The sequence below is a fragment of the Bos indicus x Bos taurus genome, chromosome 20 (assembly GCF_003369695.1).
Source record: "Bos indicus x Bos taurus breed Angus x Brahman F1 hybrid chromosome 20, Bos_hybrid_MaternalHap_v2.0, whole genome shotgun sequence".
Classification (NCBI taxonomy): Eukaryota; Metazoa; Chordata; class Mammalia; order Artiodactyla; family Bovidae; genus Bos; species Bos indicus x Bos taurus.
The window spans coordinates 9897096-9920974 of NC_040095.1; the positions used below are offsets into that span (position 1 = coordinate 9897096).

At 35.6% G+C, this 23879-nt stretch overlaps 1 protein-coding gene across 2 annotated transcripts in view; it reads right to left on the bottom strand.

Moving 5' to 3' along the window:
- Positions 1 to 23879, bottom strand: part of BDP1 (B double prime 1, subunit of RNA polymerase III transcription initiation factor IIIB) — an 85260-nt gene that overhangs the window by 57625 nt on the left and 3756 nt on the right. For both annotated transcript variants that reach the window (XM_027520525.1, XM_027520526.1), the window contains exons 3-12: positions 23409 to 23518; positions 22487 to 22546; positions 20386 to 20514; positions 19136 to 19269; positions 17833 to 17927; positions 11906 to 11960; positions 10031 to 10174; positions 6298 to 6567; positions 5011 to 5158; positions 1212 to 1367 (exon numbers count right to left, since the gene is read on the bottom strand). In XM_027520525.1, the coding sequence (XP_027376326.1) occupies positions 1212 to 1367; positions 5011 to 5158; positions 6298 to 6567; positions 10031 to 10174; positions 11906 to 11960; positions 17833 to 17927; positions 19136 to 19269; positions 20386 to 20514; positions 22487 to 22546; positions 23409 to 23518 (1301 nt within the window). The remainder of the gene's footprint in view (positions 1 to 1211; positions 1368 to 5010; positions 5159 to 6297; positions 6568 to 10030; positions 10175 to 11905; positions 11961 to 17832; positions 17928 to 19135; positions 19270 to 20385; positions 20515 to 22486; positions 22547 to 23408; positions 23519 to 23879) is intronic.

The following is a 23879-nucleotide window of genomic DNA, read 5'->3' on the forward strand; positions in this document are numbered from 1 at the left end:
TTTGAAACTTAACCTACAAATACACTGCACAAAGGTGAAAGGGCAGAGGCCTAAGTTTCTAAGCACTGCCTGTAAAAACAACATAGAGTCATCAGCAGGGCACGGATAATATAAACTGTAATTCATCCATACAACAGAACAGTATGCAACTATAAAAAGAATAGAGAAGGCCTTTACGTAAAGATATGAGGATATAGGACAAAAACTTGCAAAACAGCAAGTATACTATGCTACCACTAAGTTTTTGAAAAGAGTAAAAAAAAAAATTATGTACTTTGTCTATTTGTATTAGCTTTAATGTCAGTTGTTTTTTTTTTGGGGGGGGGGTTGTGTTTTAATTTTTTAATCTCTGAAAGAATGTCAGAAATAAGTAATACTGTTTGTTTACTTGTTAGGGTAAATGGGGCCATGGTAGAAGAGAGACTTCACTGTGTAACTTCTTGTATTTTTGAATGTTTGAACCCCAAGAATATATTACCTATTCCAAAGACTAGTTTCTATTTTTATTGGAAAAAATAAGTCTTGGGAATTACCTGCAGTCCAGTAGTTAGGACTTTGCACTTTCACTGTGGAGGGCACAGGTTTGATCCCTGGCCGGGGAACTTAGATCCCACAAGCCACTCAGCCAAAACCAATTTTAAAAAATAAATAAATTTGATTCTCAATGTGACCATGCTTTACCGAAAATAAAAATTCATAAACTAAACAGGTTTTAAACTCATCAGAGGAGTTATAAAGGAGACAAAAAGGAAATCTGAATTTTTGAGATATCTTTTCAAAGGAAGAGTCTTGTAGTGCTTTTATTGTTTTTACTGAAGGTATTAATTTAACCACTATTTTCACACTAGCAAGCATAACACATAATCTCTTTAAAGTATCAGTATCAAAATCTACTACTTTGACAATAGGTATGAAAAATAACTCAGACCAAGTAAAAGTTAAATCTCATAGCAAATATTTAGGTTTCCAAATTATTTTAGAATTTCATTGTAAGTTACTACTTTGCTATAACTCCTATCACTACTATATATCAGATATAAAAGATAATCTTTCAGTAATAAAATATAAAAGTAAAAACCTTTGATGTCTCTCAGGCCACAGTACAATTACATACTAAATGGTCTATAGTACCCTCCTAATCCCTTAAGAATACAACATTATCATCATTTCTTAATGACAAATTTTAAAATCCTACCATGTAAAATACTTACAGTGATTTATCTTTTAGGTCAACATCTCTTTCTTCTGTACGACTACTCTCAGCACTGTTCACCTCACACAATGCTCCAGCTCCACCTTCTGATGAAAGCAAGTCTGAAGTGTTTGATCCTGCAGTCTCAGCTGCTACTGATACAACATCTTGTTGACTATGAAGGAAATGAAAATATATTGGGAAAAGAACCTTTTAGTAATTTACATCTTCTACTAAACATTTAAAAGATTTTTTAAAATATACAAGGTCAAAATTCTGGAAGGTGATCCTTCATATCATGGAATAAACAAAACGGGTATTTTGGTTTCTCTGAGATCCTTCCTTGCACCATCCTTCCTTACTGTACCTTAGGAGACAATTAGCAGCCACAATGAACAGGGTAAGTGCTCAACAAGTTACAAAATGAACAACTCTTAACTACACGGGGTTCACAAACCAAACGTATGTGTAAAGTTTGGGAATTATCTCATTAAAATTTATTATCGGCAGTCCTTCACACAGTACTACCGCATTACCCAAGAGTCATGGAGATCAAGGACGCAGTTCCAATACCAAGCTGCAGTTCACGGAGCACCACGGAAGGAGAGGACTGCTGCATCGTGAAACATTTCAACTAACGATAATATAGACAATGACTAGCTAGTGGCCAGCATTCAATTTCAACACAAATTCACATTTAGCCATGCTTTATTTTTGCTGCTTTTTTTCCTACTGGGTGTTTCTTCTCCCAGTGCTCCTTGCATATTCTTTTTCAGGTTAGATGTTACATGTAAAACCTCATAATCAGCAACTTGAGTTTTACTTCATGGAGCCTTTTGTCAATAAAAGTATTTAACGTTACTGCAGTTGAATTTATCAGTTTTATCCTTTAAACTTTGTGCTTTTTATGTCTTAAGAAATCCTTGCCATCACAAAAATATTTTTATACAGTTTCTCTTAAAAGTTTTAAAGATTTGCTTTATATATGTCATCTTTAATCTATGAAAGTTACTGCATAGGGTAAATAGGTAAAATAGGGATCTACTATCATTTTTTTTCATATCTAAACACCATTTAATGAATGATTAATTCAATCTTTACCTGCTAATCTCTTTTTTACCGTACATTGTTTTTTCTTATCTATTTTTATTGAAGTATAGCTGACTTATTGTTAATTCCTGTTACTCAGCAAAGTGATCTGGTTACACACACACACACATTCTTTTTTTAATATTCTTTTCCATATGGTTTATCATAGCATATGGGAGATAACTGCTAATGCTACCTCTGACATCCATCAGATTCCTAAATTTCTCTTCCTAGATTCTACATCCAGTTCCTCTCAGTCAACTTGTCCTTTTCCAGTACCAACCACACTTTTGATTACTCTAGCTTTAGAATAACCCAATACATTTCATCTCCAGAGTTGTTTTCCAAAATTGTCTTTACCATTCATGACCCTTCACTCTTAGGGACATAACAATTATGGAATCAGCTCACTGTTTTGCAAAACCAATGGGATTTAAACAGTCATAACAGGGTTGTTTTCCCCCCTTAAAAAAAGTCATCAGTATTGTTTTGTGCATAGTCTATGAAGTTAGTTGCGTGTCTGAGGTGAAAACTTAGATATTTGTCACCCAGCAAGTTAAAGACCTGAGGTCTATGGCTTGTCTTCAAAGAAACCATTAATCTTCTGAACTGTGTGAGTAAACTGGCACAGGTGCATACATGTATTTTACATGACAGTAAGTGGTTTTCATCAGATTTTTCAGAAAGGGTATACAGAGACCAATGGATCAGAAAAAACAGCCCAGAAATATACCCATGCATATATGATTAAATGATCTTTGACAGGGTGCCAAAACTACACAATAGGAAAAGGATAATCTCTTCAACAAATTATGTTGGGAAAGCTAGAAACACACACACACACACACACACACACACGAAACTGGACCTTTATCTTACACACAAAAATTAACTCAGAATGTATTAAAGATTTAAAGGTAACATTTTTTCTTCCCCTTTCTCAGCTGTGCTACACAACTTGTGGGATTTTAGTCCCTGCCCTGGGGACTGAACCCAGGCCCACTGCGTTAAAGGATAAAACTGAAACCGTAAAACACCTTTTAAGGTGCTTTAAGGTGCTTAAACCGTAAAGAACCCGGATAAAACACCTTAAAGGATAAAGCTAAAGGAAAACAGGGGGAAAGCTTCATAAGATTGGTACTGGCAATGATTTCTTGGACATGACACAAAAGGCACAGGTGAGAAAAGCAAAAATAGACAAGTGGGACTATGTCAAACTAAACACCTGCTGTAGAGCAAAGGAAACAATCAAAAGTCAAAGGCAAACTGTTGAATGGGAGAAAAGATATGTAAACTATGTATCAGACAAGGGCTTAATACTCAAAATAGATAAGAAACTTCTACAACTTAGTAACCGAAAAACAAATAGCTCCATTAAAAAACTGGAAAAGCGTGCTTCCCTGGCAGAAGTTAAGGCTCCGCCCTTCCACTGCAGGGGCAGGGGTTCAATGCCAGGGACCTAAGGCCCCACAGGAGGCTGCAAGGTACAACCAAAAAAGAAAGAAAGAAAATAAAACATTTTTTTTTAAAACTGGAAAAGGAATTGAATACATATTTCTCCACAGAAGATATACAAATGGCCAACAAGTATTTAAGCATTTAAAGAGCTCAACATCACAATAATCAGGGAAATACAAATCAAATCCATAAGTTATCATCTCACACCTATTAGGAGCTATTGTATTAATTTTTTAAATGTAATTAAAATATATTAATTAAATATATATTAGTTTTTTAAAAATGAAATAATGCAGGTAAGAATGTGGAAAAACTGGAATACTTATGAATTGTGGGTGGGAATGTAAAATGCAGCCACAATAAAAACAGTATGAAGACGCCTCAAAAAATTTAAAGCAGAAGAATTTTCATATGATCCAGCAATTCTCCTTCTGAGTATTTATCCAGAAGAACTGAAAACAGAGCTCTTAGAATTTTCTTCAATTTCATGTTTATTGCAGCATTATTCATTACAACCAAAAGATGGAAACACTGTAAATATTCACGGACAGACCAACAAATAAAGAAAATGTGATATATACCTACAAAGGAATATTATTTGACCATAAAAACAGAAATCTTGTCATATGCTTTAATATGGATGAACCCTGAAAATATTATGCTAGGTGAAATAAGCCACTCATAAAAGGACAAATATTATATGATTCCACGTATTTGAAGTATCTAAAGTAACTCACAGAAACAGCAAGTAGGGTGGTTACCAGGGGCCAGAGATGGGGAGGAAACAGAGTTACTGCTCAATAGATAGTTTCAGTCGTGTGCATAGTTAACAACATTGCACATTTTAAAAACTCATTTAGAAGAGTAGATCTCATCTTATGTGTTTTTTACTGGGAGTAAAAACAAACAAAAAACTCTCAGCAGGATATATCACATTCAAACAGCTGAAAACCAAAGTTAAGAGAAAATATTTATAGAAAATGATAAGTCTATGCAAACATTAACCACACGAAGGCTGTAGCGGCATAGCAAGCATCAGAACAAAGAGCAGGACCAGAATGATATCACACAAGTGATGAAGGGTGATTTCACCAAGGAGATCCAACAATCCTAGAAATGTACACACCTAACAAAGGAGCTTCAAAAGACATGAAAAAACAACCAGAACTGGAAAGAGAAATAGGCAAATTCACAATTACAGGTGGAGATTTCACACTCCTTCGGCATCTCTGAGAAGATGTAGACAAAGTGAGTAACCATACAAAAAATACCTTGGTGAAAGAACAGGGTCAGTTCTTTGCTCAGCATCTTCACTAGAGGATAAATCCACAAGGTCATCTGTGTCCTGTACACAGGGAAGCTCTTGTTCCTTACTGGATTCATCTTCATTAATCTCAGGACTTAAAGACAGGCCTTTATCTATTAATACAAAACGCATATTATTATAAAAATGATAGCAAAAACATTTCAAAAAGCACAAAGGAATTCACATACAACCCTATAAAGTAAGGATTATGAAACTGGCCCAAAGTGCAATTTCTTGATAGTTGAGCTCTTCTCCTTCATATGTAATATCTTTAACCGTAAGCCACAAAAGAGCATAATATTATGATGCCTATAAATCACACTATATTACGTATCAGTATTCACTTAAAATCTTGGTGAAGCTGAACCACATAAAATTTAAATTCTACAGAAAGATTGTTCTAGTCTGCTACTATCTTTTCCTCCTCTCTTACTTGGTTATCTGCTTTAAGTAATCTGTATTACTTAGATACAGAAATCTATATATACGTATTCACATATATAGTAATCTATATATGAACTCTTAAAGAAAGAGACTAAGATGTCCCTTAACTCTTAGCTCTCATTCTCCAGGAACTGAGAAGTGTCAAAATGTCTACATTCTAGGGAGTTCAACAAAAGAAAAAATGGAAGAATATTTATTTCAGTAGAGCTTCCCAGGTGGCACTAGTGGTAAAGAAACTGCCTGCAAATGCAGGAGACGTAAGAGACACAGGTTCAATCCCTGAGGTCCGGGAAGATCTCCTGGAGGAGGGCATGGCCACCCACTCCAGTATTCTTGCCTGGAGAATCGCATGGGCAGAGGAACCTGGCAGGCTATACGGTCCATAGGGTCGCAAAGACCTGGAGCGACTGAAGCGACTTAACACATACACACACCCCTTTTACACAAATTAAACAACTTACTTTGGGTTCATAGAGGGGCTCTGTAGACGTAGGACATGAAAATCCGTGATTTATTAACAGATACAGTATACATTTAACTATATAAACATGACTTGGAACCTTGTTAATATGAGTACCTAAGAGGTAACACTTCTCAAAGACAAATTGAGAGGAAAAAATTCATTTCACTTCATTTTTTTAAAATAATAAACTATTTTTTCTTTAAATTAAAAGGGTTTAATACAGTACCATGAATACGGAACCAATGAATACTCATCATTAGTTGCTATTATTCAGAGGAAGCATAGATAAGTTATACATGTCTTCACAAGTAATATAGGGGCTGCTAAAATATGTAATAAACTTACTTCTGTGTTTTTCTCCTTTAGAAGAGCCTGGCTGAACAGTGGCACTTCCTGAAAGATGCACTTCTTGTTCACTACCTTCACCCTGATTCTTTCTTCTTCTTTTCTTTTGATTTACATCTAGTCCTAATGCATTCTGTTCTGAATCCTGTTCAGATAAAGTCAGAGACTGCAGTTCTTCTTCAACTGTCTGAGCATCCTTTTGCGACCTTCCTGGGTTTGAAATTTTAGTGCTCACAGACTCATCTCGATCATCATTAGCAACTTTTTTCACTGAAAGTGAGAGAAATTGTTGTAACTACAAAAACAACCTATAGAAAAATGCTTAAAGGTGGAGAAGATAAATACTTAAGGATGTCTTAGCAAAAATTTAAAGACAACTTAAACTGTCCAATAGAGAATGACTAATAAGTTATAATACATTTATGCAATAGAAATCTAGGCAGTAAATAATGAGGTAGCTTTATATGCAGTAATATATAAGATTTCAAAAATTATTGTTGCATTTAAAAAATCAAGTTGCAGAACAATATACACAGTATCATCTCATTTTTATTTTAAGGATAAAAATTACATATATTCCAAGACACAAACATATATAGGCATATTACAGAAAAGAGTTACTGTACTAACTAAAAGGCTTCTCTGGTGGCTCAGATGGTTAAGAATCTTCCAACAATGCAGGAGACCTGGGTTTGATCCCTGGGTCAGGAAGATCCCCTGGAGAAGGGAATGACAATCCCCTCCAGTATTCCTGCCTGGAAAATCCCACGGACAGAGGAATCTGAGGGCTACAGTCTATGCGGTCACAAAGAGTCAGACACAACTGAGCATTTTTCACCTTCATACTAACTCATTATTTACTAATAATTATCCCGAAGAAAGCTGAAGAATTTGACTTGAGGGCAAGGTAGGAGAGAGAGTTCAAGAATTTCATTTTCTATATTCTTTGTTTTTCAATGAACAACCTTATTAGCAAAGATTTTTAAACAATTTCTAGTGCTTTTCTTTGAAGACATATTAACAGTTAACTATATCAAAAAGGTAAAATAATGGGGACTTCCCTGGTCATCCAGTGGCTAAGACTTCACGCTCCCAATGCAGGGGGCCCAGGTTTGATCCATGATCAGGGAACTAGATCCCATATGCTGCAACTAAAGATCTAAGGAGATCTGAGTGCCACAACTAAAATCCAGCACAGCCAAATATGGGGAACACATGTATAATTTTTTTTTAATTAAAATTGAATAAAAAAAAAAAAGTAAAAAAAAAATGAAAATTAATATTAAAAAAAGATAAAATAACAAATTACATTAAAAAAAACAAAAACAATAAAATTCAATGTCATTTGTGAAAGTGAAAGTCGCTCAGTCGTCTCCGACTCTTTGCGACCCCATGGACTATACGGTTCATGGAATTCTCCAGGCCAAATACTGGAGTGGGTTCAGTTCAGTTCAGTCGCTCAGTCGTGTCCAACTCTGCAACCCCACGGACTGCAACACGCCAGGCCTCCCTGTCCATCATCAACTCCCAGAGTTTACTCAAACTCATGTCCATTGAGTTGGTAATGCCATCCAACCACCTCATCCTCTGTCGTCCCTTCTCCTCCCTCCCTCAATCTTTCCCAGCATCAGGGTCTTTTCAAATGAGTCTGTTCTTCCCATCAGGTGCCCAAAGTATCGAAGTTTCAGCTTCAGCATCAGTCCTTCCAATGAATATTCAGGACTGATTTCCTTTAGGATGGACCGGTTGGATCTCCTTGCACTGGAGTGGGTAGCCTTTCCCTTCTCCAAGGGATCTTCCACTGGAATGGGTAGCCTTTCCCTTCTCCAGGGCATCTTTCCAACCCAGGGATTGAACCCAGGTCTCCCAATTTTATTCAAAAAAAGTCAAACAAGATTTTAAAATTAAGAAAATACTCTGGATTATTTTCTTATCAGAATAATAATCAGCAATTTTTAAATTCTGACCTGTAACAAAATACCTGAGAAGTTCTCACATTAAGTTACAATGGGGGGTACTTATGCTATCATCTGTAACATAGTAATCACAAGATTATTGATAGATTAGTATATTTATTTTAGTTTCCCAGGGCTAAAGAAAGTAAAAAATTGACTAAAGAATGAAACGACTTTGCAGTCTTTAACACTATGTTTAAAAAGACAGGGAACTATGCTCTAGAGAAAGAAATTCTATATTGGCTCTGTGCAGAAAAGAGTTAACAAAGCAGGGCTCACTGCACTCCTTTGAAACGCCTGCATAAAAGGTTGGCCCATGGGCTGTGTCTGGAAACTTGGGTCTGGGGAAGAGTTCCATTAGCCTAACTGATGACAAAAGTGGCTCACTGTACCTAAACTGTTTAAACAATGTAGTTTATGCTGAACAACTGCTGTCCTTCTGGGCATTTTGAATTCTGGTACATGACAGGAAGATGGTGTCTACATGACCAACCTCTAAAGAAAAACCCTGGGTGCTGACTGGGTAACAAGCTTCCCTGGTAGACAATTTTTTTTTTTTTAAGTTTTTACTTTTTATTTTTTGGCTATACCACATAGCATGTGGGATCTTATTTCCCCCAAGTGTGTTAGCCATTCAGTCATGTCTGACTCTGCGACCCCATAGACTGTAGTACACCAGGCTCCTCTGTCCATGAAATTTCCCAGGCAAGAATACTGAAGTGAGTAGCCATTCCCTTCTCCAAGGAGACTTCCCAACCCAGTGATCAAACCCAGGTCTCCTGCACTGCAGGCAGATTCTCTAATCTGAGCCCCCACCCTGTGATCAAACTCATGCTCCCTGCATTGGAAGGGCGGAGTCTTAAGCACTGGACCCCCTTACACGTCTCATTCCTGCATGATGTTGGGAAATTAAGCACATCCCGTGTGGCTCGTAGACACCTGCACATGGTCCCCTCAGACTTTGACCTTTGTGCCGTCTCTCTTTGCCAATTTTGCTCTGCATTCTTTCAATGCAATAAATCTCAGCTATTTGTACAACTATATGCTGAATCCTATGAGTCTTAGCAAATAATTGAATCTGGGGGTCCTCTTGGGGTCCCCCATCACAGACTCTCACAGTCCTAGGTTGAGTTCTGCTGCTGTCACTACTAACACTGTGATACGTTAAGAAAAAAATGAGAGGATCTCTGAGGTTATTTCTGGGTTATTAAAACAAAAGGAAAGGGGCTGGGATGTAGAGCTAACACATAAGGTTCCCTATAGTTCAAAGATCCTTTAAATAAGATTATAGCTAAACATTGTCCTCAGATCAAAATTCAAATAGTTAAGAAAATATAAGCCTAAAAATAGAAATACCCACATATACCTGGTATAAGTCCCTCAGAAATAAGTTGTGCTCAAACAATACAATTTAGTCACAAGCTCAAAGTATTGGACTTCCATTTTTCATTATATTCGACTTTTGAGCCAGATTTGATTTACAGAGAAAAATAATAAGTAAGCAAACATGACAGCTCACGATTCTAACTCTCCTTTATTAGCTACAACTATGCCCCAGATGCAAGAAAAATGCTAACAGCCCAGTTACACCAGTTATAAAATTACAAAGGGAGCTGCTATTCGTGGCCAGTTAACTAGAAGACTGAAGAAAAACCAATGCCCTCCAATCAGATGTCTTAATGATCTCAACTGCCTGAACTATGTGAACGCCCTAAGACTTTAGACACAAAACAGTAAGTCTATTCTTACTAAGTAAAATAACTTTTTTCAATAAATACCTTTTGCATTTTTCCGTGATTTAGACGACTTCTTCTCCTTTGAACTCTGATTTTTAACAGATTTTTGTTTTCTTTTCTCTTCTTCGGCAAGAACTTTCTGAAGCAAATGAGCAAAAAAATCGAAGTCAAAAGGGCGCTTTTCCTCTGTTTAAAAAAAAAAAGAACCTTCAAGTTTTTATTTTTAAAAAAAGGAAAAGAACTTCCAAGTTTTAATTTTTCTTAAGTAACATCAAAAGCAAATGATCTTGTCAGCAAGAGAACAAACAACTTTAATCACTATAGTACAGTCACATAACAGAATCCCACTGAACAATAAAATAAGACATCTAGAACAAGAGAAACTAACCTCTGATGATTCAAATAAACGTGGTTGCCTGGGTTGGGATTAGGAGTGGAGACTGACTAGAAAGGGAAAAGAGGGGCCTTCCTGGAGTGATGACAATGTTTCATGGCTTATTTAAAGTGGTGGTTACACAGGTGAATTATTTATCAAAAGTCAAACTATAAATTGCACTGTGCATAGTTATAAATAAACTTTTTTAAAATAATGGAATGACTAAGAAGTTCTCAAAAGCCTACCACCCACTTCATGTCCTCACTTTATTACCACCTTTCACTATTAACTCTACTCTTTCAAATATCAGCAAAGGAGGAAGTACAAAGGAGGAAGTAAATGAACATTAATTAGGACCATTCCACTAAATACCCATTAACAGTAAAATAATTTCTACTATAAAGCACCAAACAGTGAATTTTAAAGGTTTTAGAATGGTCTAACAAAGACTCCACACCCCATAAAGACTGTTCATAGATTTATGGATTCTTTTCTGATTAAATATAATGAAAAGTTTCAAGAGCACTTCTCTAAAATGGAGAGAGTTGAGGACTACAGCATTCCAGGCCCCCCAGGAGCCGTTCCTGGGAATGGTTCTCCTGAGCACTCAGCACCACACTGACAAGGTGCGGGGCCCACTCAACTACCTCTGTGCCTATACTCAGGAAATAAATGTGCAGAGCTACACGATCTAAGTACCTCTCTTTAGAATTGGTTTCTAAGATTAGCACTACAGCAAATGAACATAGAACACATTTATCATGAAATGTTGGTGATTATCTTCCAAACAAAGAATGCAGGAACTACTTCAAACAGTACATTTAATTCTGTTTTTCTTTACAGATCCCTTGATGTATTTCTCTGGACTTAAAGAGAAACTAACAGCCTCATTTTAATGAGGTTATTAGTTAAAAATTGAAAGGTATACATCATTTCTTCAAATCAGGTCTAAATTCAAATGTCACACCTTTAGACAGACCTTCCCTGAATATCCAAACTCCCTCTTTTTTGATTCTTAGAAATTACACTATCTGAAATTATCCTGCTTACCAATTATATTCCTCCCCCACCCACTTAGACTTAAGGCTCTAAAAGCAGGATTCTCAACTGTCCTGTTCACCATGATATTCTCAGAGCCTACAACAGTAGCTGGGGCAGGGCAGGTGGTCTGCATTACCAACTGAATAATGGACTTACCATTGTAAGGAATCGTTTAATAGTGTCTTCCAGAAACAAGGAACTTCTTCAATACAATTCCCCCAGAATAAACAGCATATAGAAATGGTTTCCTCAGTCCCTCTAATTTCTTGGGACTCAGAAACCTGCTTTATTAGTTCTTGATGTTTTAGTTACTCCCTTGCCTATAAACTATATCAACTGCCAGACCTGAACTGCTAAAGAGAAAAATTTCCAGTGCTATTCTTCCTATGACAATATAGGGAGATAAAATAAACCTAAAACACACTGAAACCAAAGACAAAATACTGGTCATTTGACAGGCTCTTCAAACCATTCATTCTTAAAGAGGCGTTAATACTTACGGAATGCTTTGTCTATTCTCCATCCATTTGTTTTCTCTTCACGTTTAAATTTATTCTGTTAACAAAACAAAACAAACCCTATGGTAATTTTCTCCTGTTAAACAAGTGAAGATTATGTTTAAAAAATTACATCAAAGTAAAACTCTTATAATAACATATGATTCTCTAATAGAGAATAATAAATAACTTTCTAATAGGTAAATTACTTAAACCCTTAGCTTTTCAAAAATAGAGATGAAAGATTTCTACTAAGCTCTGTGCTCCTCAAGATCAATAACATGGATTAGCAATGGAAGCTGGATTTACGAGGACAGAAAATAAAAAATAAAGTTGACTAGCATGGAAACAGATCAAACTGTGATCAATTAAGCTAACTAGTATTAACTCTTTAAAAATTAATATATTTATATCAAGTTAAACTTCTTACATTATTATTCTAATGTTTTTAACAGCATGAAGGGGAGACTGTACAAAAACAGCTGAGAAAAACTTTGAAGCTGCCCAAGTTTATCTTTAGAACCTTCTTTATTCCCTAATGCTTTCCTGAGCACTAAAGAGCCCCATTCCCAATTTTACTACAGATTACCTCCTTTAAGATAGAGATGGTTAAGGTTTAAGGCTCAATGCATCCTAAGATCCAATTCTATTCCAGATAACCCCCTTTAAGATGGAGATGGTTAAGGTTTAAGGCTCAACGCATCCTAAGATCCAATTCTATTCCAAATAACCTCCTTTAAGACGGAGATGGTTAAGGTTTAAGGTTCAATGCATCCCAAGACCTTCAGAAAGTCTGAGGGCATACACATACACATCCTAGGGGAGGGAATGATTAGCCAGTCTCTCCCTTTACAGATCAGTGGTCTAAAAGTTTTTATTAAGAATACAAAAATCATATTATTGAAAAAAGAGAGAAATCACACACAATAACCTCTTCACTGACCCCTTCTTCCCTCCAAAAGAAACCACCCGCTAACCTGACTTTAAAGCAATCACTTTCCTGCACTTCCTTACTGTTTCTCATCCAAGGGTACACCATTAGGCTCTATAGTCTAACCTTTCCTATATTTTCCAGTATTTTGGTCATCTGATATGAACAGCTGACTCACTGGAAAAGTCCCTGATGCTGGCAAAGACTGAGGGCAGGAGAAGAGGGCGTCAGAGGATGAGATGGCTGGATGGCATGACTGATGCAATGGACATGAACTTGGGCAAACTCTGGGAAATGGTGAGGGACAGAGGCCTGGCATGTCACAGTCCATGGAGCTGCAAAGAGTTGGACACAATTTTTTATATGACTAACATTTTTCAATCTACAGATTACTCCTCTTTTCCATTCTTCCTAACCCTTATTACCAAGTAAAATAGAAGTTTCCAAAGAAAATCATCTTTCTCCCTTAAAGATGATATTATTCTTTAAATATTTCCTCAAAAGTTAACAAAAGTCCTATCTACACATAACAGAAGTTACATAAAAAGTGACAGGCTACAATCACTAAACATCCTGAAGAATGCCAATAGGCTTTAGGCATTATTCAATTCTAAAACATGGCTACAGCATATTTTATCTAATTGAGAATATAGTCCAGAACAATTTAAAACTTTTAAGATGTATTGATATTAACCATTCTTTTTTAGGCCTCATCATGCGTGTGAGATCTTAGTTCCCTGACCAGGGATCGAACCTGGGCCCCAGCAGTGAAAGCACAGAGCTCCAACCACTGGACCACCAGGGAATTCCCTGATATTAACCACTGAATCCATGCAGGAATCATTGTAAGCCAAATTCCATGATCATAAAATAAACCCCATAACTTCCACTTCTGGCCTTGACAAAGTAACTGGTAATGGACTTGTTCCACACATCCAACCCATCATAAATACCTTTAAAACTGAACAAAACAAACGCATCAACTATTTTTAAGCACTGGACAAGACTACAATCTTGGGAGAGCAAGACCACAATTCCACAATCTCAGAAAGAAGGGGAACACTAAAGATATACCAACTTTCGCCCTGACTCTCTGCCTGGGCTAAATTTCCTAACCACGGAGAGAGAAAGGCCAAACAGAGCCCAGAGATCCCACTGAGCTGAGGAAGTAAAGTACCTTCAGAGGCAGGTTCTACAGAGAAGAGAGCTATTTAAAGAGGAGTCTCACGGATCTGGTAGAGGTATTCCACAGGTGGTTGGTCCACATCTGGGTTCCGTATGCCCTGAGCATGAAGTCTAGTAGAGAATAGCTACTACAGGGATGGGAGCAAAAAGAAGATCCTAGAAGCCACGTAACATAGGGAGATGACAGGGTTCATCATACCTGAACGCAAAGACTTTGTTTAACACCCACACATTTACCTCAGACATCAGAACAAGCACCAGTTAGAGACAGGGTCACACCTTAGAGCAGCCTTTCTCAGACAGGGTTGTAGCATGAGATTTACGCCCCAGTGTCCCCAAGGGACCTACTATATGTAATGAATTATCTTCTGCCCTATATATCTAGAATGGTATAATATGACCGTTCTTGGAAAAATCAGAAAACAGTAACTCAAATTATCTTCTGTAATTCAGATGAGAAACCTAGAGTAAGGATCAGTCTTAAGAAAGCCTAAAACCAAGACTTCATAAGAATAAGGAGAGCTGACAATACAGACATAAACACTCTGAAGGAAAAAATAAAAACAAACATAATCCAAACACTGTGTAACACATTATCCACCATGTCCAGCCTGCAATTAAAAAAAAAAAAACATGAGAAAAGATAGGAAAAGGTGCTGCATGGTCAAGGAAAGAGTCAACAGAAACAGACTTCAGATGTTGAGATTAGCTGACAAGAAAGTTAAGCAGCTGTTATAAATATGTTCAAGAATTCAAAGGAAAATATGGAATGATCAGATACAGAAATCTCAGCAGAGGAATGGAAACTAAGAAAAATAACCAAGCTGAAATCCCATAAATGAAACCATCACTGAAAGGACTTAGCAGATTGAAAACAGCCGAAGACAAGATCAGTGAACCTATAAACATGATAACAGAAGCTAACCAATTGAAATAAAGAAAAAAGACTGGGAAAAAAATGGACAGAGCATTAGTACAATGTCTCACAAACTCACTCATATAAGTGGAGTACCAGAAATAGGGAACACAGATACATAACGCCAACCAGAAGTTATATTCTTGACTGTAAGGAGGATCAGGACTCCTAACCCCCATTTTAGGACAAGGAATGATAGCAAAGATAAATAGGGACATTTCCTACTAATAAAAGGATCAATTCAACAGCAAGCTAAAATGTGAATGCACCCAATAAAAGAACTTCAATACACATGAAGTTCAAATTACACCCAAAACTGATCAATTTAAAAGGAGAAACACAAATCTATAACTGTGATTAGAGGCATCAACTCTTCTCTCAGACAACACCACACCCAACAACTGCAGAATACATGTTCATTTCAAGTGCATGCTCATCGAGATGAGAGTACGAGAGGCTTTAAAATAAATCTCAACAAATTTCAAAAAGACTGAAATCTTACAGATTATGTCCTGTGACTTTCACAGTGTCAAAGAAAACAATAACAGTAAGATATTTAAGACATGTCCCAACATTGGAAATTAAACACACTTCTAAACAACTGGTATGTCATGGAAGGAATCACAAGGGAAACTAGACAACAGTTTTAACTGAATGACAATGAAAACAGCTTATCGATATTATAGGCTAATCTACAGTTCATATGAAACTATATAGCTTTAAATGTCTTCAATTAAAAAAAGAACAGTTTAAAGTCTACATTCTAAGTTTTCATCTAAGGAAGCTAACGGAAAAAAATAAGAGAAGATTAAACCCAAAGTAAATATAGGCATAAACCTTGAAGACATTGCAGGTTCAGTTCCAGACCACTACAATAATGTGAATATTGCAATAAAGCGAGTCACAGATTTTCGTTTGTTTCTCAGTGCACAAAACAGTCGTTTACATTTACATTACACTGAGACAGTCTGTTAGGGGTGCAATAGCAGTATGTCTAGAAAAACAACGTATATACTTAAAAATTCTTTATTGTTAGAAAATACAAAAAAAAATGCAAACCATCATCAACCCTTTAATTAAAAAAAAATTGCAGTATGTGTGAAGTGCAATAAAATGAGGTATGCCTGAAGAAGGAAGGAAATGCTAGACTTTAATAAAAAAAAAACAATGAAAACATACATACAATTGATAACATAGCTAAAAGTTGGTTCATTAAAAGACTTTTGAAGTCAAAAACCTTTAGCAAGACAAGGGAAAAAAAGAGAGAAAGAAAAATCATCAATCAGTAAGATACATCCTACAATAAATCCTACAAGCATTAAAACGGTAAGTGAATAGTATGAAATTTGTATGCCTATAAATTCAACAACTTAGCATCTAAACTGACACAAGAAGAAACTGAAAATATAAATACCCGTATCTCTATTAAAGAAATTGAATTTATAATGAAAACCCTTCGTCCAAAGGAAATATAGGCCCAAATGATTTCACTGGTAAATTATATCAAACATTAAGAGGAGAAATAATACTAATCCTAAATAAAGTTTCTCAGAGTTCAGGATGCGAACACTTTCCAACTCATTTTCCACGACCACCAAAATGCTGGTACCAAAACCACAAAGACACTAAAAGAAAATTACAGACCAGTACTGTCATGAACAAAAGATACAAAAAATCCTCAAGAAAATATATTAAAAATCAGCAACATATAAAAAGAATACAGTATGACTAACTGGGATTTATCACAGCAACGCAATGTTGGTTCAAAATTTGAAACTCAATATAATTTACTAGTCCATTTTTACTTTTCTGTACTTTGCCCAAAGACTTGCTGGGACCACACTAAATTTTTTTTTTCACACTAAATTTTTAAGGGAAGAATCTAAACTATTCTTAAGAGAAACAGTCTCAGTTCAGTTCAGTCGCTCAGTCGTATCCGACTCTGCAACTCCATGAACAGTCTAGTGACAAATTTATCATTAAATACTCAGATCCAAGAGCTCCCCTAAACAATCAACTTCTAGCCTTCAAACACTTTAACATTTTGTTCTCATTGTATCAGAGATCAATATTCAAAAAGGAACATAAAGAATATAAAAGATCCCTCATCTTCTACAGAAATAGAAAGACCATTATGCTATACAATGGTTCCCAGTAAATCAGTCTATGCCTGATCTATTTAAAAAAAAAAAAACCTAACTTTCCTAATAGTCCCTTTAATTAATGAAAAAGAAAGCCCATGGTCGCATAAAAATCTCACTATGAATTAGAAACGCATTATAGCAACATAGTGTGCACTGGAATGCACTCCAACACAGGAAACTTATGATGAGGTTTCTCAACAAAAAGAACTATACGACAGAGAAAGATCATTCTTTTAGGCATATGTAAGCACTAATTGATAAACATCATTGCTGTTGTTAATAGTATCACTTAAAAAAAAACAAAAATTAATATCACTGGTTGTCCTCAAAGTTAAAGTGGCCTAGGAAAGCGACAATTAGAGGACTACATAACTCAGCGTGTTCTTTTCCTAGAAAATTCAAAGATACATTTTGTGTTCAAAATCCATCCTTAACCCCCAAATTCTGGTACATTTATTCCTCTTCATTATCGAACTCTACTTTTATCTCAGTTTCATTGGCTTTGTTGGTACGCCCTCAAATCCCTTATAGAAGTGGAAAAAGATAAATAAGAACATATAATACTGAGGGTTAAAGAGACAATACTCATTTTAGAACTGAGAAATATTATATTACACTACTTTTTGAATGATAAAGGACAGATGTACCAAAAACACAGTAGCAAAAAAGGATGGACTGAGATTTCAACCAAAGGTTTAAAAGACAGTAATTTTTAATCTCTTTTCAATCAACAAATGTAATGAGTTTACTTTACCTTAATTTCTATTCTTGCTCTGTGAGGAAAAAGCTGTCCAATCATAGAAAAGTCAGTTCCTACCATGCTGATGGCTAAAAAAAACATATCTGTCTCTGTAAAAATAAAAGATTTAGAAAGACTGAGAATTAATCTTATAAATATTTCAGAGGAAAAAAATTTTACACAAGTATATAAAAGTGTTAAGTCGCTCAGTCGTGTCCGACTTTTTGCAATCCCATGGACTGTAGCTCACCAAACCCCTCTGTCTATGGGATTTCCCAGGCAAGAATACTGGAGTGGGTTGCAATTTCCTTCTCCAGGGGATCCTCCCGACCCAGGGATCAAACCTGGGTCTCCTGCATCACAGACAGATTTTTTACCATCTGAGCCACCAGGGAAGCCCTACGTAAGTATGTATTTCGAGTTAAAAGTAAATTTGACAATATTGAAGTTTTTATTAAAGTCCATCAAATCTTTAATCATAGAAATACACCTATGAACATATAGACAGTTCAATTTTACTGCAAGGAGCCTCATGGATCTAAAAACACCTTCGTTAAACTTTTATATAAAAATATGGTTTAAGAAATTTGCATGTTCATATCAAAGTAGCTGGAATTTTTAAAAAGACATTCTGCCTATCTGGTCTCAAATGCCTTGAAGAAAACTTTCAGTCAGAACCATTAAAAAAAAAAAAAAAAAAAAGAACCAGTATATTGCTGCAATGTAAGCAACTAAGATGTGCTAAGTAGTACACAAAAGAAAAGAAGCTAGAAAAACACTCAGGAACAGAACTAGCCTCAAGAGAACAGGGCTGGGGAAGTCAGAAATTCATTCTGTATTACACTGTTGTGTCTGAATTTTTTCCCAAAACAAACTGTACCATTTTTATAATAAAAAGTAAGTAAAACAAACAACAGCATGCAGTAGGTAATATATGCTTTTTTACACGTACTTTTTATCATTAAAGACTGTATTATACAATAGTGAGGTAGAATATTATTATGAGCACTAAAAATATTGGTAATTTTTCATTAAAATGATATTTGCTGTACAAGGATTTGACAATGAAGAATATTCCAGCTGAAATGATCATAAGGCTAACCCCTAAAAAGATGTCGAAAATAAAGTCAGAGGCATAGTTCTATGGTGGGGCAGGGGAAAGGTGCCAATAAAATTAGCTACAGAAAAAACTAGCTGGTTTGCATTTTATTCATTTATTTTTTACTCAGGGGATACCTGGCATAACACAGAAACCAAGAAACAAATTCACTTCATTTCCAATAAATAATCTACATAATTCAAAATGAAAATCAGTTACCTTTATTTGACCATGGTTTAGAGTAGTAGCTTTTCCTAAAGCTGGAATATGTAGTTGTAGAACCACGCTCAAATATGGGGTCATTTTCTTCAACCACACAGGGACCTTTTGTCCTTAAAACTTCTACAGTTAAACTGAAAGAAACATTTTTAAATAGATCCACACTAAACATGTAAGGAAACAAACAGTAAATGAGATTTAATAGTTATATTCTGAAATCTACCATGCCAAAAACCACATCAAAAGTATAATACACAAAACAAAAAAGTAATATACATTTGAAGTATGCATATTTCTAAGAATCTGCCAATTTTCACTTAAAATGTGATTGCCAGGGAGCAAAAATTAATGCCAACTTGTTTTTAAAATCCTTAATAGAAATATAAAATCTGTAAAATATCTTTGGGCCACCTAAATAACTGTTTTTTTACTGACTTCTGCATGTCTCCTACATTTAACATAGCTTATCATGCAATACCCAATAGGGGATATTGAGAAATACAAGCATTTTATATTTACATTTTATATTCCTGCACACAAAGCAGTTAAGTAATGCTTTTAACAATAAAATCATCATCACAAAATAGTGCAAAACAACATGCATAAACAATTATTATTAACAGCATTATATTTTCATTTATCATAGAATTTATATCCTGTAAACCAATTTATTATTAATTAAACTGTAAGGAGACTTTCCATCTCTTTTTTTTTTTCTTCCTAGTTTATCTTCTTTTTTAAAGAAACACACATTGGAAAGACAAGTAAGTTTCACACTGCCAAATTTGAGAAATTTAATGTTATAACTAAGAAATTAAGCCAGAAAGTTAATTAAAAACCATAAAATATGTTTCATTGAATTTTCAACAGTTAACACCACACACCAGAATATGGTAATAGTTAATAAATATTGACATCAAGGCCGAATTAATCTTTGAAATGTATTCTTAGTTGCGGACAGTATGTGATTAGTTCAATAGCTCATTTCAACTACCAGTAAAATTAGTAAAACAATGTTAGTAGGTTAGTGGGTGGCAGGTCAGCAGTACCATCTTCTCAGGTAAAGGACACAATTATAAAAAAGTGCTAAAAATTATAAACAAATCTAACCCACCCTTCTATTTATAACATCTATTATGCAAATATAAATATCAGTCAAAGTGACAGTGAGAAATACGGAAATTCAATCTCGCTCATTAGACAAAACTCATTTGTTCTCAAAACCACAATCTCTCTCTCTCTTAACTTACCTTTCTTCATCCAAAATAATAGAACCATCTTCTGCCACTTTTACTCGAGGAACCAGCAAGGGCCCATCATCCAACTCTTCTTCTATTTCTTCGTTATCTTCACCATCAGGAGTAGTCTTGCTTTCTTGCCTACCAAATGTCAAGGTAGGTTAGTTCATACAGCCATCAGAGACATCCCCTGAGTACTATGAACTTCTAAAACAAACTACTGCACCTTCAACCTTCTGTTAATAGCTATTTCCCACTTTTGCTATAACCTAACTGAAAATACTATGTTATTGAGACCATGGCTATAAGATTTCCTCAAATTGTATCTAGTAGCATTTCATAGGAGTCTTTACTCTCTTTGAAAAGAGAAATAAATGCTCATCTATTCTATCTCAATAGAGCATTGGAGTAAACCATACAGATATTATAAAATTAATAAAAAATAATCCATACAGGATTAATTTCCAGATCATTTTATTACCTCTTCAGAACAATCCTTGGGGGTTAGATTTTCACACCCATTTGATGTTTGGAGAAGATAAATTACTGTTGCTCTAGACTACACAACAATAAGAGTAGACCAAGAAGCCAAACACAGTTTTCCAAATAATGGTTCCAAACTCCATACACTTTCCATTCAATTAGATTATCACTTTAAGGTCTTACTGAAAGAGGCATAACCTATAAATCTGTAAAAACAAAACCCATTTCTGGACTTCCCTACAGTGGATAAGAATCCACCTGCCAATGCAAGGGACAGGAGTTCAATCTCTAGTCCAGGAAGATTCCACATGTCACAGAGCAGCTAAGCCCATGAGTCCCAGCTACTAACCCTGCATGCTGCAACTACTGAAGCCTGCCCGCCGAGCCTGTGCTCCACAAGAGCAGTCACCACAAAGAGAAAGCCCGCACACTGCACTCAACAGTAGCCCCTGTTCAACTGCAACTAGAGAAAGCCCAGGGAGAAGCAAAGACCCAGGGAAGCCAAAATAATTAATTCATTAAAAAATAAAACAATGCAGATTCTAAGAAAAAGATTAGTCATTACAGGGAATTCCCTGGCGGTCCAGTGGTTAGGACTCGGCACACTTCACCGCCCTGGCCTGTGTTCAATCCCTGGTCACAGAACTAAGATCCCACAAGCTGCGTGGTATGATCCCCCACTCCAAAAAAAAGTAATCATTACTTAAGGATTCTTACTTGAAATAATAACCAGAAAATTCCAATGTTTCTGCTATTTTTCCACAATTACAAGTCCACAATAACTTCCAGTGTCTTGGAGGGATTTCTTCTTTATTTTTGGGCCGTGCCGTGTGGCACATGGGATCTTAGTTCCTGGACGAGGGATTGAACCCACACCCCCTGCAGTGGAAGCACAGGGTCTTACCCACTGGACCACCAGGCAAGTCCTTTTTGCAGACATTTCTTAGGAATAAACTAATATATATAACAGTGAAAGCTTGTATGCAAAAAGGGACTCTGTAGTTGTGTCAAAACTATACCTACTGAAGGACAGTATATACAGAATGCTAAGGAAAAAAAATGGAAAGATAGAAAAAGAAAAGGCAAAAGGAGAAAATGGAAAACAAAGAAAAGAAAAGGAAACAGAAAAAAATAGGTTTGCTTGGAGAGACATAGACTAGACTAAAAAGATACATTTAAAGAGTGGTAGTTGGTGATGGACAGGGAGGCCTGGCGTGCTGCAATTCATGGGGTCACAAAGAGTCAGACACAACTGAGCGACTGAACTGAACTGAACATTTGTTGCCTTCAGAAAGAAGGATTAGGTGGCAGAAAACAAAGTCAGAAAGATTTTCTCAGTATTTTAGTCCCTTTTGAATTTTGTACCATATGAATATCATTATTCTAAAAGAAAACCTTTTTAAGTCTAAAAACTTTAAAATCATAATACTATTTATATATGTAACACACAAAGTACAAATACATAGTGTGAGGCTTCCATATTGATTTAAATCAAGCAGCTTTTTTTCTTGTTGTGGGTCTAAAAATTCCTATCACATGTAATTTAACTAAAATAGGAAGAATCATTTGATTTCATTTCTTTTTAAATGTACCCATAACAGAATATATTCAAAACAGATGAGATGCTTACTCTCGTGTTCGGACTGGTGTTGATGATTTTTCAGTTTTCTTTTCCTGCTCCAGTGAAGAACTATCAATCACAAATTAAAACATACCTTTTAATAAACAAGTAATTTACAGTTTGTCAATTCCATCTGAGCCAAGAAGCAAATAATTTACCTTGCAATTTTTTTTATGATATACCATAACACTAACACTAATGATGGTGTGGTCCTACACTCAATTTTTCACTTAGGAACTTTTGTTATCAATATAAATAATTTGTTAGGCCTTAAGAAGGAAACACTGTTCCCTCAATTCCTCAGCAAAAGCATGAAGCAAACTCGGTGGCTTGTTTCCAACTCCTAGATGTCAAACAACTCAAAATCTCGGTTTCCAGCCCTTCCCTCAAGTAGGTCAAAGACCTGCTGAATGTGAAACAGGCTACACTGAAAATATGCCACTATTCCTACATTCACCTTCTACCCCATCAACACAACAATGAGCAGATGTATTATAATCTCTCTGCCTCCCCAGACTAACTTTGATCAAACAAATTTTGTTCTTGTAGGATTGGTTAATCAAATGTTGCTATGTTTAATTAGGAGGTAGGGTATAAAAGTTAGATCACCCCTTTAGACCACATTATAGTATGTAAGAAATATAAATGGCAATCCAGATTAGAGAAAAGCTGTTTAGTTGGTTTTTACTGCATCTTGGTAATATAACAAAGGAAATTTATCTTTAATCTCAGAGGTAAAGGTCATCATTTACCATCCCAAGAAAATAGTTACCTGAAATAACACTAATTTTTGTTATAAAATTCTTATCCAAATGGACATCACACGTGCTAAACATTTCATCAACATGTTTTTGGAAAACTTGAACTCTAAAAGTGATACTTAAATCACTACATACTCAAAGAAAGTAAAATAGAAATAAAGATTACTTACGTCATTGGATTGCTTTCTGGTAGATAATATATGAAGTCTCTCATAGTCATTTTGGAACGATCCAGTGGCCTCTGAGTTTCATTTACGGCATACTTGTTTTTCCATTGCTTCTAGATACACAAACACACAGACATGCACTGTTATTTGACAAATACAGAAGAGCTTTAGGGGAAGTCCCTGGCAGTCCAGTGGTTAAGATTCCGTGCTTCCTCCACTGCAGGAGACACGGTTCAATTCCTGCTGGGGGCCAAAAAAAATACATAAATTTTTAATACTTTTAAAAAGAGATTTTTAGATGTATATATTTACTACATTCATTGCAAGTGTGTTATTGAGTGTATTATTCCCATAACAATTATGCCTAATTTTAGGAAAAATTTTATAAACTGATCAAAAACTTGTAGCACATAAAACCTCTCGGAGCTTATTTCCTCCTAAATAAATAGTGACAGCCACTTCATACAATTGAGA